The sequence below is a fragment of the Aquarana catesbeiana genome, linkage group LG01 (genome assembly GCF_042186555.1).
Source record: "Aquarana catesbeiana isolate 2022-GZ linkage group LG01, ASM4218655v1, whole genome shotgun sequence".
In the NCBI taxonomy this organism is placed as follows: Eukaryota; Metazoa; Chordata; class Amphibia; order Anura; family Ranidae; genus Aquarana; species Aquarana catesbeiana.
In genome coordinates this window covers 190,389,709-190,407,198 of record NC_133324.1, presented here as the reverse complement: position 1 = coordinate 190,407,198, position 17,490 = coordinate 190,389,709, and the positions used below count along the sequence as shown (strand labels likewise).

The following is a 17,490-nucleotide window of genomic DNA, read 5'->3' as shown; positions in this document are numbered from 1 at the left end:
TGCCACAGCTCCCCGGGTGTTCACAAAGATCCTATCACCAGTATTGGGTCTTTTAAGGGCCCAGGGAATCTTGGTGCTCGGGTACTTGGACGACCTCCTGCTCAGAGATCACTCACTACAGGCTCTAGAACAGAGCATAGCCTGCACAGTGCGGTATTTGGAAAGCTTGCGCTGGGTCATAAATACCGAAAAGTCAGCCTTAAGACCAGCTCAAAGTCTGAAATATTTAGGTCTGATCCTAGATACGGTCCAGGCAAGGGTATTTTTGCCACCCGTAAGGATCTGTGCCCTGAAGGATCAGGTGCGTCAGATTAGTGGCACCAGACAATCCTCCGTTCAGCTCTGTATGAATCTTCTAGGAAGGATGGTGTCCTCCTTTGAGGCAGTGCCCTATGCCCAGTTCCATTCCAGGCCTATACAACAAGACATCTTGTTGGCTTGGAACAGGAGAGGGCAAGCCCTGGATTATACCATGTTCTTATCTCCTCGGGCGTGCTTAAGCCTAAGCTGGTGGTTGCAGGATCAGAACCTGCGAAAGGGAAGATCTTTCTCCCGGTATCTTGGAGAGTACTGACCACAGATGCCTGGGGAGCAATCCTAGAGGGGCTCACAACTTGGCGAAGATGGGTCAAGGACAGAACAGAACCTGCCCATCAACATCTTGAATTAGAGGACAGTACATCTGGCCCTACGGTCCTGGACGGTGGAGCTTCAGGACTGCCCTATCAGGGTTCAGTCCGACAATGCCACTGCAGTGGCCTGTATAAACCACCAGGGTGGTACCAGGAGTCGTTCAGCTCTGAAGGAGGTGAACCACATACTAGCCTGGGCAGAGAGACATGTGGCGGTTCATATCCCAGTAGTAGAGAACTGATAGGCAAATTATCTCAGCCACCAGCAGGACTGACAGGTGTAATGGTCCCTACACCCAAGAGAGTTCCAGGAAATTTGCTAGCATTGGGGATGGCTAGATGCCGATCTATTGGCATCCAGATTCAACAACAAGCTACATCAGTTTGTGTCCTGAACAAGGGAACCCCTGGCAATCAGAGCAGATGCTCTGGTAGTTCCATGGAGTAAATAATCCCTGGTTTATGCTCCCAGCCCCCCCCCCCCCCGATCCCACTCCTTCCACATTTGTTGCACAGGATTTGGAGAAAGGGTGTTCCAGTCATTCTGGTGGCACCAGCCTGGCCCAGAAGGCCCTGGTTCCCAGAGACTGGCAATAGACGGGCCATGGACGATTCCACGCCGCCCCGATTTACTGTCTCAAGGTCCTATATTCCACCCCAATTTACAGTCTCTAAATTTGACGGCATGGCTATTGAAGCCAGGGTGCTGAAGGATTGTGGCATCTCTGGACCAGTGGTGTCTACACTACTGAATGCTAGGAAAACAGTCCTTAAGGCCCCTTTCACACTGGGGCGGTTTGCAGGTGTTACTGCGCTAAAAATACCGCCTGCAAACCGCCCCTAAACAGCCTCCGCTGTTTGTTCAGTGTGAAAGCCCAAGGGCTTTCACACTGAAGCGGTGCGCTGGCAGGACGGTAAAAAAAGTCCTGCGAGCCGCATCTTTGGAGCGGTGAAGGAGCGGTGTGTTCACCGCTCCTAAACCGCTCCTTCCCATTGAAATCAATGGGACAGCGCGACAATACGCGGCTGTAGCCGCGCTGTATGAGCGGGTTTAACCCTTTTTCGGCCGCCAGCGGGGGTTAAAACCGCACCGCTAGCGGCCGAATACAGCTGCAAAAACGACGGTAAAACAGCTCTAAAAATAGCGCTGTTTTACCGCCGCCGCCCCCACCGCCCCAGTGTGAAAGGGGCCTTAGTCTTGCTGTCACGCAAGCTAACCTTCCTGATGACCGTCACCTCAGCTTTATAATGTTATTTTAACGTCCAGTGTGCATGAGGCCTTAGAATAGTCTTTCCATTTTAGAATGGGGTGCCTCGAGATTGTCCATCACTTTTAAACATTAGTTTACCAAATATAAAGCATTCTGTGATAGAAAAGGAGAGGCAGGCGAACTGGCTTGCTGCTTTGCAAGAGATCAAGTCTCCTGTCAGAGCACTGGAAATATAACAAAAGTTCAGTGATGGTGTAAATTGTGAATAACAGGCAGCTGCCTGGGAGGGGACACACACCTCCTGAGAACTAGGCTTCATTCACACAGCTGTAAACATTTTTATTTATGTTTTCTAGGAAAAAATGTTCCTGTGTAATAAGTAAAATACTTGCATACAGATATGTGCAAGGACGCATAAAGATGCGTATGTGTAGATAATGATTTTTTTTTTTCCCCTTTGTGTAAACCTAATTTACATGCATATACATGCATTTATACGCGTAAGTGCGTGTTCTCTAATGCCGCGTACACACAGTCGGACTTTCCGGCATACTTGGTCCGGCGGACCAGAGTGTGCCGGACAATCCGCCCATGTGTGGGCGGCGGCGGACTTTTCCGGCGGACTTCTTCCCAAAAGCCCGCCGGACCTAGATTTCAAACATGTTTGAAATCTTTCCGTCGGACTCAGTTTCGGGCGGAAAGTCCGCTCGTGTGTGTGCTGGTCCGACGGAAAGCCCGCTCGTGTGTAGGCTGGTCCGACAGACCAAATGCGACACGAGGGGATGGTATTGCATCTCGCGCTCGCTGCAATAGGAAAAACAAATCTTCCTATTGCGGCGAGCGCGGGGCATACCAGGCCCTTAGGTCTGGTATGGATTATAAAGGGGAACCCCGCTACGCCGAAAAAACGGCGTGGGGTCCCCCTAAAATCCATACCAGACCCCGATCCGAGCACGCAGCCTGGCCGGTCAGGAAAGGGGGTGGGGACGAGCGAGCGCCCCCCCCCCCTCCTGAACCGTACCAGGCCGCATGCCCTCAACATGGGGGGTGGGTGCTTTGGGGGAGGGGGGCGCCCTGCGCCCCCCCCCCCAAAGCACCTTGTCCCCATGTTGATGAGGACAAGGGCCTCTTCCCGACAACCCTGGCCGTTGGTTGTCGGGGTCTGCGGGCGGGGGCTTATCGGAATCTGGGAGCCCCCTTTAATAAGGGGGCCCCCAGATCCCGGCCCCCCACCCTATGTAAATGAGTATGGGGTACATGGTACCCCTACCCATTTACCTAGGAAAAAAGTGTAAGTAATAAAACACTACACAGGTTTTTAAAATATTTTATTAAACAGCTCCGGGGGGGGGATCTTCCTCCGGCTTCGGGGGTCTTCTTCCGGCTTCGGGGGTCCCTCCGCTTCATCTTCTCCCGGCGTCCGGTTGGTTCTTCTCCGCTCTCCGGCCTCTTCTCCCGGTGTCGCAGGTCTTCGGCCGGCCCCTCCGCTCTCTTCATGTAGCTCTATTGCGAGCGGAGGTCCGGACTTCTTGGCTTCTTGGCTTGGCTTGGCTTCTCTTCTCTTCCCCCAGATGTTGACACGACGCTCTCTCCGGCTGGACTGGTTTCTGAGGGCTGCGTTGTGACTTATATAGGCGGAGACCCCGCCCCCATATGATGTCACAGTCCCTGGGCATGCTGGGACTGTGACGTTTTAGGGGGCGTGGTCGGGGGGCGTGGTCGACCACGCCCCCTAAAACGTCACAGTCCCAGCATGCCCAGGGACTGTGACATCATATGGGGGCGGGGTCTCCGCCTATATAAGTCACAACGCAGCCCTCAGAAACCAGTCCAGCCGGAGAGAGCGTCGTGTCAACATCTGGGGGAAGAGAAGAGAAGCCAAGCCAAGCCAAGAAGCCAAGAAGCCCAGAAGTCCGGACCTCCGCTCGCAATAGAGCTACATGAAGAGAGCGGAGGGGCCGGCCGAAGACCTGCGACACCGGGAGAAGAGGCCGGAGAGCGGAGAAGAACCAACCGGACGCCGGGAGAAGATGAAGCGGAGGGACCCCCGAAGCCGGAAGAAGACCCCCGAAGCCGGAGGAAGATCCCCCCCCCCGGAGCTGTTTAATAAAATATTTTAAAAACCTGTGTAGTGTTTTATTACTTACACTTTTTTCCTAGGTAAATGGGTAGGGGTACCATGTACCCCATACTCATTTACATAGGGTGGGGGGCCGGGATCTGGGGGCCCCCTTATTAAAGGGGGCTCCCAGATTCCGATAAGCCCCCGCCCGCAGACCCCGACAACCAACGGCCAGGGTTGTCGGGAAGAGGCCCTTGTCCTCATCAACATGGGGACAAGGTGCTTTGGGGGGGGGGGGGCGCAGGGCGCCCCCCTCCCCCAAAGCACCCACCCCCCATGTTGAGGGCATGCGGCCTGGTACGGTTCAGGAGGGGGGGGGGCGCTCGCTCGTCCCCACCCCCTTTCCTGACCGGCCAGGCTGCGTGCTCGGATCGGGGTCTGGTATGGATTTTAGGGGGGACCCCACGCCGTTTTTTCGGCGTAGCGGGGTTCCCCTTTATAATCCATACCAGACCTAAGGGCCTGGTATGCCCCGCGACGGGGCTCGCAAGGTGTCAATCTAGCCGATAAAAGCGGCAAGATTGACATCCTTTTCTAGTCCCGTCGCACCTGAGTCACGTTCAAAATGAACGGACTTGTCCGTGTGTGGGCAAGTCCGTTCATTCTGAAAGTCCGCCGGAACTCCGGCGAAAGTCCGTCGGAAAGACGGGCGGACTTAGCCCGCCGGAAAATCCCGGCGTGTGTGGGCAAGTCCGTTCGTTTTAAAGTCCGGCGCACCTGGCGGACAAAGTCCGTCGGAAAGTGTGCCGGACCAAGTAGGATAGAAAGTCCGCTCGTGTGTACGCGGCATTAGACGCAGATTTTTAGATTCTGTGTTACAGATTGAATGCAGTGTTTTGCATGTTTATGCACTTATGCACCTGTGTGAATGGCTCCATTGAAAACAATGCAGCTGTGTTTAGATCCACAATTTAAAAAAACGTGTATATTTATATATATGTGTGTGTGTGTGTGTGTATGTATATACTATAATATAATACAGGGCTTTTTTTTTTCTTAGAGAATAGGTTCAGGAAATCCCCTTTTCAAGTCACCCCTTGTCTTTGCCCCCTATCCACCTCTGAGCACTGCCTCTTGGTTCCATCCTCTACCCACCTTCCAGTACGGACGTTTTTAGATAATACAGAACCAAGTATCATTTTGTGGTGCTAAGTCATTTGTATAGATTTTATTAATAAGCATTAAGATATACACTCTTCTTTCAACAATAGACCCCCCTGTAACAAAATGACCCTCCAGTAACAAAAGATCCACCCTAGTAACAACAGATCCACCCCAGCAACAATAGACCCCTGTCAGCAACAACAGATCTCCCAGAAGCCAGCATCAATAGACCCTCCAGCAGCCAGCAACGATCAATCCCCCATCAGCCAGCATCAATGGACCCTCCTGTAGCCAACAACAATAGACCCTTCCCATCAACAATAGATCTCCCAGCCTCCAGCACACCCCAGCACCCTTTGCCAGAACTGCGTTCCACCACGTTCCCGCTGAAAAAAAGCAGTGTATATGTATGTGTGTGTATATATGTGTTTGTGTGTATGTATATATATATATATATATATATATATATCTCTTTTTGCGATACAGCACTGCATCACTTTAACTGACAATTGTGCGGTGCTGTACCCAAACAAAATCGACGTCCTTTATTTCCCACAAATAGAGATTTCTTTTGGTGCTGTTTGATCACCGCTGCGTTTTTTTATTTTTTGCACTATAAACAAAAAAAGACAACAATTTTGAGAAAAAAACAATATTTTTTTTTACTTTTTGCTATAATAAATATCCCCAAAAAATAGGCATATATTGATTGGTTTGAGCAAAAGTTGTAGCATCTGCAACATTGCGGCGGACAAATCGAACACTTTTGACACTTTTTTTTTTTTTTTTTTTTTTTTTTTTGGGACCAGTGACATTTGTACAGGGATCAGTGCTATATGATTACTATATAAATGACACTGGCAGGGAAGGGGTTAACACTAGTGGTGATCAAGTGTTAAATGTGTTCACTGAGAGGTGTTTCCAACTGTGGGGGGAGGGGACTGACTGAGAGTACAGAGAGATCGCTGTTCCTAATCACTAGGAACAGACTATCACTCTCTATTACCCTGAGAGAACGGGGATCTGTTTGTTTACATTGACAGATCCCCGTTCTGGCTCTCTGTGGAGCAATGCAGGTGTCTGGCAGACGTCATTGCTGCCGGCCACGTGCATTAGATCCCCTGCTGTACATGTGCCTGCTATAACTGTTAAAGGGACCGACGTACAGCTACGGTGATTCGTGGGATCGAGCCGACCTGCCATCGTATAATGACTGCGGCTGGTCGGTAAGCGGTTAATACAGATGTGATATACTGTGGGGGAGATTTACTAAAACTGGTGCACACAGAATCTGGTACAATGTTACCAATCAGCTTGTAGGTTTTATTTTCAAAGGCTAAGGCAGGGTTCACACATGCCGCGGGTTAAAGCAGCAGGGGGTCTGGTGCATCCATGTTCACAGATTCAGGTGAGAATCGGGTCTGAATTTCTGCCTGAATTTGCACCTGATTCGGAGCCAAAGATGACGCACAGGACCCTTTCCAAATGTGGATCGCAGCCGTCCAAGAGGTGTGTTGAGAGCCGGTCACACTCTCCTGACATACAAATTAGATGGGGGGGAAACTGCATCCAATTCGCATCAGGGTGAACCCAGCCTTATTGAACAAGCCAAAGTTAGAAGCTGATTGGTTAATATGCACAGCTGCGCCACATTCGGTGTGCACCAGTTTTAGTAAATCGCCCCCTATCTTTCTTCTGCATTAATGTATTCTTACCTGCCTGTTTGCACTGTACACTGAACTGCGCATGCACAACCCAGTGTACAATTTCGGCATATGGTGAGATTAATAAACGCCTGCTCGTGTGGAGGGATGTCATCTTGGTCCGGCAAACCAAAGCAGCTGACAATTTGAACCCTGAAGCTTCGTTCACATTTTGGCATTCTGAGATCTCGAGCAGAATTGCAGCGATTCTGCCCGCGATCTCAAATCGCACTGCGATTGTGAAATTTGCATGTTTGGGTGCCTTTCATTTTCAATGGCACCTAACACTCGGTGCAGAAACCACAACATGCAAAGCTGGTCACCCACAAGCAGGAACAGTTTGCTGCATGAATTATCGTGCCAAAACCGCACTGCGCTAAGGTGCCATTGAAAAGGCGATTTTGAGAATTCGGGCAAAAGCGCAGCGATTCGCAAAATGCCAACTGTGAATGGAGCCTGAAGATGTTGAGGGCCAGCAGGGAGCTCTGGGGCACCACATGGCTGGAGTGGAGGCGAGTATCGTTCCGCTTTCATTATTTATAACCCAGAATTTTTTTTTGCATTGAATTCTTCTCTAAACTCTTTTTGTTTCAGAAAGTGATGTGAAAGGTCTGGGTTTTATTTTTTATGATTTTTATACAATGATCTGTACGTTTCTTCTAAAAACACCATTCTGATTACATAGTGAAAAGCATATGTGGCTACAGCACAAAAGCTGAAGCTGTAAGTTTGGGAATGCGTGTCATTTGCATGTGTAGGAGGGGAGAGAGGGAGGTGAAGTTGGCAGTAGAAGGGTTGACGTGCACTGTGTAGGGACTGGGAGCTTTAGCCAAACCGTCTGGAAGATGATTCGGTTCCTTGCAGCAGGTAAGCAGCAAGATGGCATGGTGTGTGTGAGGTTTTCAGGCTTGGGAAATGGCAATTAAGACCATTCTAAAATCTGGTTGGTCTTTATTGCCATGAAGCTTGGTGTGTGTTTCTGCAATAAAGAGTTTTTTACATTTGGGAGCGGACGCCAGCTGTAATTGGTAACAACTGCAGTTTACATTTCCTACAGTGGTAGTCATCTATTCTTGTATTTGTTTTAAGCAGCTTGTCCCAAAGAAAGTTATTCACATTGTGAGTATCCAGATGACTGCATCTTTTGTTGCTTTAATGATGTTTGATGTGTTTTTTTTTTTTTTCCTAACAGGCATCATTGGCCTCATAGCTGTGTACTTAGTGTTCGGATATGGAGCATCTCTTCTCTGCAACCTGATTGGATTTGCCTACCCAGCATATATCTCGTAAGTGTTGCCTATCAGATTTATACTACCGACAGGTGTCAAAGCATGCTACAATCTCTTTGATTCAGTAAAGTGTGTGCGAGGTGTTGTGTGGTGGGTTGTTGTTGTGTTTTTTTTTGTTTTTTTTTTATTTTTTTTCCTTTTTGTCATTTTGAAACCAGCCTTTTAAAACCTGTATCTGCCTTAAAGCAGATCTTCACTGCTTCTGAGCACAACAAACCAAAAACTCTATTTAACCACTTCAGCCACGGAAGGATTTACCCACTTCCACACCAGGCCTTTTTTTTTTTAATACGGTACTGCGTCACTTTAACTGACAATTGCGCGGTCGTGCAACGTTGTACCCAAACAAAATTGATGTCCTTGTTTTTTCCCCTCAAATAGAGCTTTCTTTCGGTGGTATTTGATCATCTCTGGGGTTTTTATTTTTTGTGCTATAAACAAAAAAGAGCGACAACTTTGAAAAAAAAAAAGATTTTTACTTTCTGCTATAAAACATAAAAAAAAAATGTAAAAAAACAAATGATGATTCATGGCGTTATTATAATAAATTTTTTTATTTTTTTTTTACTAGTAATGGTGGTGATCAGTGATGTTGGTTTTTTTTTTTTTTTTTTTTTTTGCGGGACTGTGACATTGTGGCGGACAGATCGGACACCTAACTGACATTTTTGACACTTTAACATTTTTGAAATGTAAAAAAGAAAGTTTAAAACCAGTAAATGTTATACTTTCCTATATATTTACTAATGCTAGCAGAATGAGGATTAAAAATAATAATTCTTAATTGGGAGAGTGACGTTCCGATTTGACTTGACCAAAGGAAAGTGCTGACTTCTAGTACTGAGTGTCTTAGACCTATCATACTGTATATATTTACTGAATCATGGTACTGAGTGTCTAGACGTATCATATATGTTTACAGAGTTCCTCAAGGTACACAAGAGGCAGGGAGTCCAGCAACAGACAGAACATATGTCTCCTGGGTTGTGCAATGCCCATACTGATATATCTGTCTATGATAAACAACTTAGTACAGTGTCTGTCTATATTGGGTATTTGTTTTATTAAATAGTTTAATCTCTCCTCCCATATTTTTTTTTAAACATTTATTTTGAGATCATGTGTCTGTTTCCATGTGGTTAATGCTGTTTACTCATTTTATGATTTTTCCCAAGTCATGCACTTTACCATATGCTTCTTTGTACAAATAAGAGATGTTGCAGTCATGTATTCTTCCTATGAACACGATGGTGGTAATACATCCATGTTTCTAGCCTCCTGGAGCATAAGGCTATTCTTTGTGCTTCAGTTAGGTGTGGCAGATCTCTCTCCCTTTTTTTCCATTAAGTTTGCATAGATCACAATAGTGTGTCTGTCATTCCTGTAATATAATCACTCACCTGTTTGGGCAGACATAGGTGTCCGTTTATGAAGCAGTGAAATCTATTCACTGCTTCGTTCTCCGGCATTCACAGTGAAGAATCTTCTCCTCTGTGTGCCAGTTTATGAAGCGGTGTAGATCGCTTCACCTTTGGAGGAGTGAAGTGATCTACAAATGCTTCAAATAGTGGAGAACGGCTCCTGATACTGGAATCTCGTGAGACTTTACGAGATTACAGCACCAGATGTCAGTTTATCAAGCAGTGATAAATTATCACTGCTCAACGGCGTGGATTAATGTTAATAAAATAATGTGTCCCCCTACATTATACACATATGTATACACACACACACACTATATATACATGTATACACACACACACATGATATATATATATATACATATACACATTATATGTATATATGTATAAATATGTATACACATAAATATGACAGGGGGACATGCTTACAGTGTTGGGGGGTCTGAACGAGGCATAAGGAAGTTAAAAATCTTCCTCCTTCCCCCTCAGATCCCCCCAGATTTCCTCTTCACTCCCCGATTCACCACCTCTGAGCTGGTGAACCTGGGAGTGTGAATTCTGACTCAGATCGCCAGTGAAGCGGTGAGATCACCACTTCATAAACTGGCCGTTACTGTGTCATTCAATGAGGATTCTCCGTGTGTAGAGATAATCGGCGGGAGAACAAGTTCAAACATGTTCTCCCCCGATTATCACTGTTTCATAAACTGTTTATGGACTGTGATCAGCGGTGATCCTCGGGATCACCGCTGATCACTGCTTCATAAACGGACACCTTAGTCTTTTATCATCTCCACAGCATGATCACTATATTGGTCAAGTTCAGATTTCCAACGCTCGGATTAGTGTGGTTATAAAACTTTGCCTATTCCAGTATATTTGTGTGAAAGAAGCTAAATGAGCTCTGTGTAAATGAACAGTTCTGTTTTCAGATCTTATTTCTGAATGCAGGTAGTCTTAAGCTGGGTACACATGCTCCAGTTTTTTTTTTCTTTTGTCAATCCAGCGGGTTGTGATGTTAGTGCGGCAATATCCCTTGCTATGCTATTCTGTTCTGACAGCGGGATTGTCAATAACTCGGTAAGTATCCAGCTGTTTCAGGTAATATCAGGAAGGAGGAACCAAAAAGGGTAAAAGTGATTGTAAAGTCAAGGTTTTTTTTTTTTTTTTATCAATGTATTCTATGCATTAAGTTAAAAAGCCTTCTGTGTGCAGCCTCCCTAACACTTACCTGCGGTCCCTCTCTGTCCAGCGTTGTACACGAGTGTCTCAGCCGTCTGAGATTCTCCTTCCTGATTGGCTGAGACACAGCAGCGACGTCATTGGCTCCCGTTGCTGTTAATCAAAGCCAGCTGGCCAATCAGGCAAGAGAGGGGGGCAGGGGCAGGTCAGGGCTCCATGTCTGATTGGGCACAGGGAGCTGTGGCTCGTCTCGGGTGCCCCTATAGCAAGCTGCTTTCTGTGGGGGCACTGAACAGGAGGGAGGAGCCAGGAGAGCCAAAGAGGGACTCGAGAAGAGGAGGATCGGGGCTGCTCTGTGCAAATCCACTGTAACAGAGGAGGTAAGTATAACATGTTTGTTATTTTTATAGGGAAAAAAACAAGACTTTACAATCACTTTAAGTATACTTTTTGTTTGATTATATAATTGCACTTTTTAAATACAATTCGTAATATAAAATACTCTTTGGCTAGCTTACAGTGGATATAAAAAGTCTACATGCCCCTGTTAAAATTTCAGGTTTCTGTGATGTAAAAAAAATGAGACAAAGATAAATAATTTAAGAACTTTTTCCACCTTTTAATGTGACCTATAAACTGTATAACTCCATTGAAAAACAAACTATCTTTTTTTTTTTTTTTTTTTTTTTTTTTTTTGGGGGGGGAGGGGGGATGGTAAGTAAAAATAAAATAATGTGGTTGCATAAGTGTGCACACCCTTTTATAACTGGGGATATAGCTGTGTTCAGAATTGGGTAATCACATTCAAACTCATGTTAGGTAGGGCTTGGTAAACACATGCCATAATTTAAAGTGCCTCCGATAAACCCCAAATAAAGTTCAGCTTTTCTAGTAGGTCTTTCCTGACATTTCCTTAGTCACATCTTACAGCAAAAGCCATGGTCCGCAGAGAGCTTCTAAAGCAACAGAGGGATCTCATTGTTAAAAGGTATCAGTCAGGAGAAGGGTACAAAAGAATTTCCAAGTCATTAGATATTCCATGGAACACAGTGAAGACAGTCATCAAATAGAGAAAATATGGTACAACAGTGACATTACCAAGAGCTGGACGTTCCTCCAAAACTGGTCAGGGAGGCTGACAAGAGGCCTACAGCAAAATTAAAGAACCTGCAGGAATATCTGGCAAGTACTGGCTGTATGGAACATGTGACAACAGTCTCCTGTATTTTTCATATGTCTGGGCTATGGGGTAAAGTGGCAAGAAGGAAGCCTTTTCTTATGAAGAAAAACATCCAAGCCCAGCTAAATTTTGCAAAAACACATCTGAATCCTCCCAAAAGCACGGAAACCAAGGTTGAACTTTTTTAGCCATAATTCCAAAAGAGTATGTTAGGCGCAAAAACAACACTGCACATCACCAAAAGAACACCATACCCACCATGAAGCATGGTGGTGGCAGAATCATGCTTTGGGGCTGTTTTTCTTCAGCTGGAACAGGGGCCTTAGTCAAGGTAGAGGGTACAGGCGGTCCCCTAGTTACAAACATTCAACTTACAAACGGAGGGAGACAACAGGAAGTGAGAGGAAATCTACCCCTAGGAAGGGAAATTTTCTCCTGTAAGAGTTCTCATGGGGAAAAGGGGGTCTCTACTGATGCTTTATCACCAAGGATTGTTTCTACAACAACCCAAAATTTTCAAAATCCAATTATCACAGGCGCAATAAGTGAGGTGAAATCTTCTGAACAGGTGCACAGACAGGAAAACAAACGTTACAGGGGTGTTAACCCTTCCCTATGTTATCCAAAAAGCTTAAAGTTTTTTTGGCTGGAGCTACACTTAATAAATGTACCTGTTCCGACTTACAAACAGATTCAACTTAACCACTTCAGCCCCGGAAGGATTTACCCCCTTCCTGACCAGAGCACTTTTTACAATTTGGCAGTGCGTCGCTTTAACTGCTAATTGCGCGGTAATGCAATACTGTACCCAAACAAAATTGACGTCCTTTTCTTCCCACAAATAGAGCTTTCTTTTGATGTTATTTGATCACCTCTGCGGTTTTTATTTTTTGCGCTATAAACGGAAAAAGACCGAAAATTTTGAAAAAAAATGACATTTTCTACTTTTTGTTATAAAAAAATCCAATAAACTCAATTTTAGTCATACATTTAGGCCAAAATGTATTCGGCCACATGTCTTTGGTAAAAAAAAATGTCAATAAGCGTATATTTATTGGTTTGCGCAAAAGTTATAGCGTCTACAAACTAGGGTACATTTTCTGGAATTTACACAGCTTTTAGTTTGACTGCCTATGTCATTTTTTGAGGTGCTAAAATAGCAGGGCAGTACAAAACCCCCCCAAATGACCCCATTTTGGAAAGTAGACACCCCAAGGAAATTGCTGAGAGGCATGTTGAGCCCATTGAATATTAATTTTTTTTTTTTTTTTTTTTTGTCCCAAGTGATTGAACAATGACTGACAAAAAAAAATTTAAAATTAGGCATTTTCTTTATGTCCTCCCGAGTACCCCTACCCAACGAACCCCCCCCCAAAAAAGATGTCGTGGAAAGTAGACACCCCAAGCTATTTGCTGAAAGGTATAGTGAGTATTTTGCAGACCTCACTTTTTGTCGCAAAGTTTTGAAAATTGAAAAAAGAAAAAAACATTTTTTTTTTCTTGTCTGTCTTCATTTTCAAAAACAAATGAGAGCTGCAAAATACTCACCATGCCTCTCAGCAAATAGCTTGGGGTGTCTACTTTCCAAAATGGGGTCATTTGGGGGGGGTTTTGTGCCACCTGGGCATTCCATGGCCTCCGAAACTGTGATAGGCAGTGAAGAGTGAAATCAAAAATTTACACCCTTAGAAATCCTGAAGGCGGTGATTGGTTTTCGGGGCCCCGTACGCAGTCGGCTGCATTAAAGGCATTTTCTTTGTCCTCCCAAGTACCCCTACCCAACGAACCCCCCCCCCCCCCCCCAAAAAAAGATGTGTCTGCAGCAAGCGCGGATATAGACGTGACACAGGCTATTGTCCCTCCTGTCCTGACAATCCTGGTCTTTGCATTGGTGAATGTTTTGAACGCTACCATACACTAGTTGCAGCGCCATTGGGAAATTGGGGAAGCATTTTATCACACCGATCTTGGTGTGGTCAGATGCTTTGAAGGTAGAGGAGAAATCTAGGGTCTAATAGACCCCAATTTTTTCAAAAAAGAGTACCTGTCACTACCTATTGCTATCATAGGGGATATTTACATTCCCTGAGATAACAATAAAAATGATTAAAAAAAAATAAAAAAATGAAAGGAACAGTTTTTAAAAATAAGATAAAAAAGCAAAAAAAAAAAAAGAAAAAGAAAAAAAAAAAAGCACCCCTGTCCCCCCTGCTCTCGCGCTAAGGCGAACGCAAGTATCGGTCTGGCGTCAAATGTAAACAGCAATTGCACCATGCATGTGAGGTATCAGCACGAAAGTCAGATCAAGGGCAGTAATTTTAGCAGTAGACCTCCTCTGTAAATCTAAAGTGGTAACCTGTAAAGGCTTTTAAAAATGTATTAATTTTGTTGCCACTGCACGTTTGTGCGCAATTTTAAAGCATGTCATGTTTGGTATCCATGTACTCGGCCTAAGATCATCTTTTTTATCTCCTCAAACATTTGGGCAATATAGTGTGTTTTTAGTGCATTAAAATGTAAAAAAGTGTGTTTTTTTTCCCCAAAAAATGCGTTTGAAAAATCGCTGCGCAAATACTGTGTAAAAAAAAAAAAAAAAATGAAACACCCACCATTTTAATCTGTAGGGCATTTGCTTTAAAAAAATATATAATGTTTGGGGGTTCAAAGTAATTTTCTTGCAAAAAAATTTTTTTTCATGTAATCAAAAAGTGTCAGAAAGGGCTTTGTCTTCAAGTGGTTAGAAGAGTGGGTGATGTGTGACATAAGCTTCTAAATGTTGTGCATAAAATGCCAGGACAGTTCAAAACCCCCCCCCCCCCAAATGACCCCATTTTGGAAAGTAGACACCCCAAGCTATTTGCTGAGCGGTATAGTGAGTATTTTGCAGACCTCACTTTTTGTCACAAAGTTTTGAAAATTGAAAAAAAAAAAAAAAAAAAATTTTTTTTTCTTGTCTTTCTTCACTTTCAAAAACAAATGAGAGCTGCAAAATACTCACCATGCCTCTCAGCAAATAGCTTGGGGTGTCTACTTTCCAAAATGGGCATTCCATGGCCTCCGAAACTGTGATAGGCAGTGAGGAGTAAAATCAAAAATTTACACCCTTAGAAATCCTGAAGGCGGTGATTGGATTTCTGGGTCCCGTACGCGGCTAGGCTCCTAAAAAGTCCCACACATGTGGTATCCCCATACTCAGGAGAAGCAGCTAAATGTATTTTGGGGTGCAATTCCACATATGCCCAATGCCTGTGTGAGCAATATATCATTTAGGCTCGATTCACACCTATGCATGTTGCTTTTGAGCGTTTTTGGAGGTTTTTTTTTCATGCTTGCCACGTTTTTGAGCAGCGTTTTTGTAGCGTTTTTGCCGCGTTTTTTGCCGCGATTTGCGTTTTTTTTTTTTTTTTTTTTTTTTTTTCATTTTTTTTTACAGTCTTAAAAAAAAATTACAAAAAATAAAAATTAAAAAAAAAAACAAAAAAAAACGGCAAAAACGCACCAAAAACGCTGCAAAAACGGTGCACTTGCGTTTTTGATGCTTGTCCATTGAAATCCATTACATGCAAAACGCTGCTTTTTGCATGAAAAAAAGTCCCTGACCCTTTCCAAAAACGCAGAGGTACAAAAAGGCATTGATGTGAACATGTTCCATAGGATCCCATGTTAAAAAATTCCCATGCATTTCTGCAAAATGCAAAATGCATCAAAAAACGCGCTAGTGTGAATGGAGCCTTAGTGACAACTTTGTGCAAAAAAAAAAAAAATTGTCACATTCCCGCAACTTGTGTCAAAAAATAAAATATTCCATGGACTCAACATGCCTCTCAGCAAATAGCTTGGGGTGTCTAATTTCCAAAATGGGGTCATTTGGGGGGTTTGTGCTATCTTGGCATTTTATGGCCTTCAAAACTGTGATAGGTAGTGAGGAGTGAAATAAAAAATTTATGCCCTTAGAAATCCTGAAGGCAGTGATTGGTTTTCGGGGCCCCGTACGCAGCTAGGTTCCCAAAAAGTCCCACACATGTGGTATCCCCGTACTCAGGAGAAGCAGCTCAATGTATTTTGGGGTGCAATTCCACATATGCCCATGGCCTGTGTGAGCAATATATCATTTAGTGATAACTTTTTGTAATTTTTTTTTTTTTGTCATTATTCAATCACTTGGGATAAAAAAAATAAATATTCAATGGGTTCAACATGCCTCTCAGCAATTTCCTTGGGGTGTCTACTTTCCAAAATGGGGTCATTTGGGGGGGTTTTGTACTGCCCTGCCATTTTAGCACCTCAAGAAATGACATAGGCAGTCATAAACTAAAAGCTGTGTAAATTCCAGAAAATGTACCCTAGTTTGTAGACGCTATAACTTTTGCGCAAACCAATAAATATACACTTATTGACATTTTTTTTACCAAGGACATGTGGCTGAATACATTTTGGCCTAAATGTGTGACTAAAATTGAGTTTATTGGATTTTTTTTATAACAAAAAGTAGAAAATATCATTTTTTTTTTTCAAAATTTTCGGTCTTTTTCCGTTTATAGAGCAAAAAATAAAAACGGCAGAGGTGATCAAATACCATCAAAAGAAAGCTCTATTTGTGGGAAGAAAAGGACGCAAATTTTGTTTGGGTACAGCATTGCATGACCGCGCAATTAGCAGTTAAAGCGACGCAGTGCTAAATTGGAAAAAGTCCTCTGGTCAGGAAGGGGGTAAATCCTTCCGGGGCTGAAGTGAACAAACCTACAGACCCAATCTTGTTTGTAACCCGGGGACAGCCTGTATTATGAACAGTTCCAAACACCAGTCAATATTGGCACAAAACCTTCAGGCTTCTGCTAGAAAGCTGAACATGAAGAGGAACTTCATCTTTCAGCATGACAACGATCCAAAGCATACATCCAAATCAACAAAGGAATGGCTTCACCAGAAGGAGATTAAAGTTTTTCAACTGAGTTGTACAGTTTATAGGTCACATTAAAGGTGGAAACCGTTCTGAAATGATTTATCTTTGTAATTTTTTTTTTTACATCACAGAAACCTGACATTTTAACAGGGCTGTGTAGACTTTTTATATCCACTGTATTAATTCTTTTGAAGAGCTCATTCACACGGGAGCTCAGCCCCATACAACGTGAAGAGCCCTTTGTTTACTTTTCTGTCCTAATGCTGAGCTGTGTGCAGGCAGCCCATGTAAGTGAATGGACATGCATTAGCTATATAGACTCACCCACACAGCCGAGTCTGACAGCTATGTAGGGACAGGTTCATGGACCTGGACACACACGCTCTGCGCTGGAGTCTGTGTACTTGTCAAACTCTGTTTTGCAGGTGAGTCTGTACAGCCGATGGATGTCCCTTCATATAAATGGGCTACCTGTACATGGCTCAGGACAGAAGAGTAAACAAATTGCTCCACATGCTGTATAGGACATGTGTGAATGAGCCATAAAAGAGAAGAGGTTATATATTTTTTATGTTAGCTAGTGTGAAGCAAGTTCTGAAACTTAAATGCATGTGGAGTTGCCACATGACAGCTAAAAGTTGAAGTCTTTTTTTTTTTTTTTTTCAGCATACAACCAAAAAAATGGGGGTTGCTTGAGGTGTGGTGGGTTCAGGTGCTTTGTGATCATCACATAAGAGTTTGGT

The 17,490-nt window shown here is 44.0% G+C and overlaps 1 protein-coding gene across 2 annotated transcripts in view; it reads left to right on the top strand.

Moving 5' to 3' along the window:
* Nucleotides 1-17,490, top strand: part of REEP5 (receptor accessory protein 5) — a 72,646-nt gene that overhangs the window by 20,308 nt on the left and 34,848 nt on the right. The window contains exons 1-2 of one of the 2 annotated variants that reach the window (XM_073624622.1): nt 7,517-7,639; nt 7,965-8,058. In XM_073624622.1, coding sequence (XP_073480723.1) covers nt 7,618-7,639; nt 7,965-8,058 — 116 coding nt within the window. In that variant the 5' untranslated portion in view covers nt 7,517-7,617. Of the gene's footprint in view, nt 1-7,516; nt 7,640-7,964; nt 8,059-17,490 lie in introns of those variants that run through there. The other variant, XM_073624621.1, reaches the window with a different exon arrangement.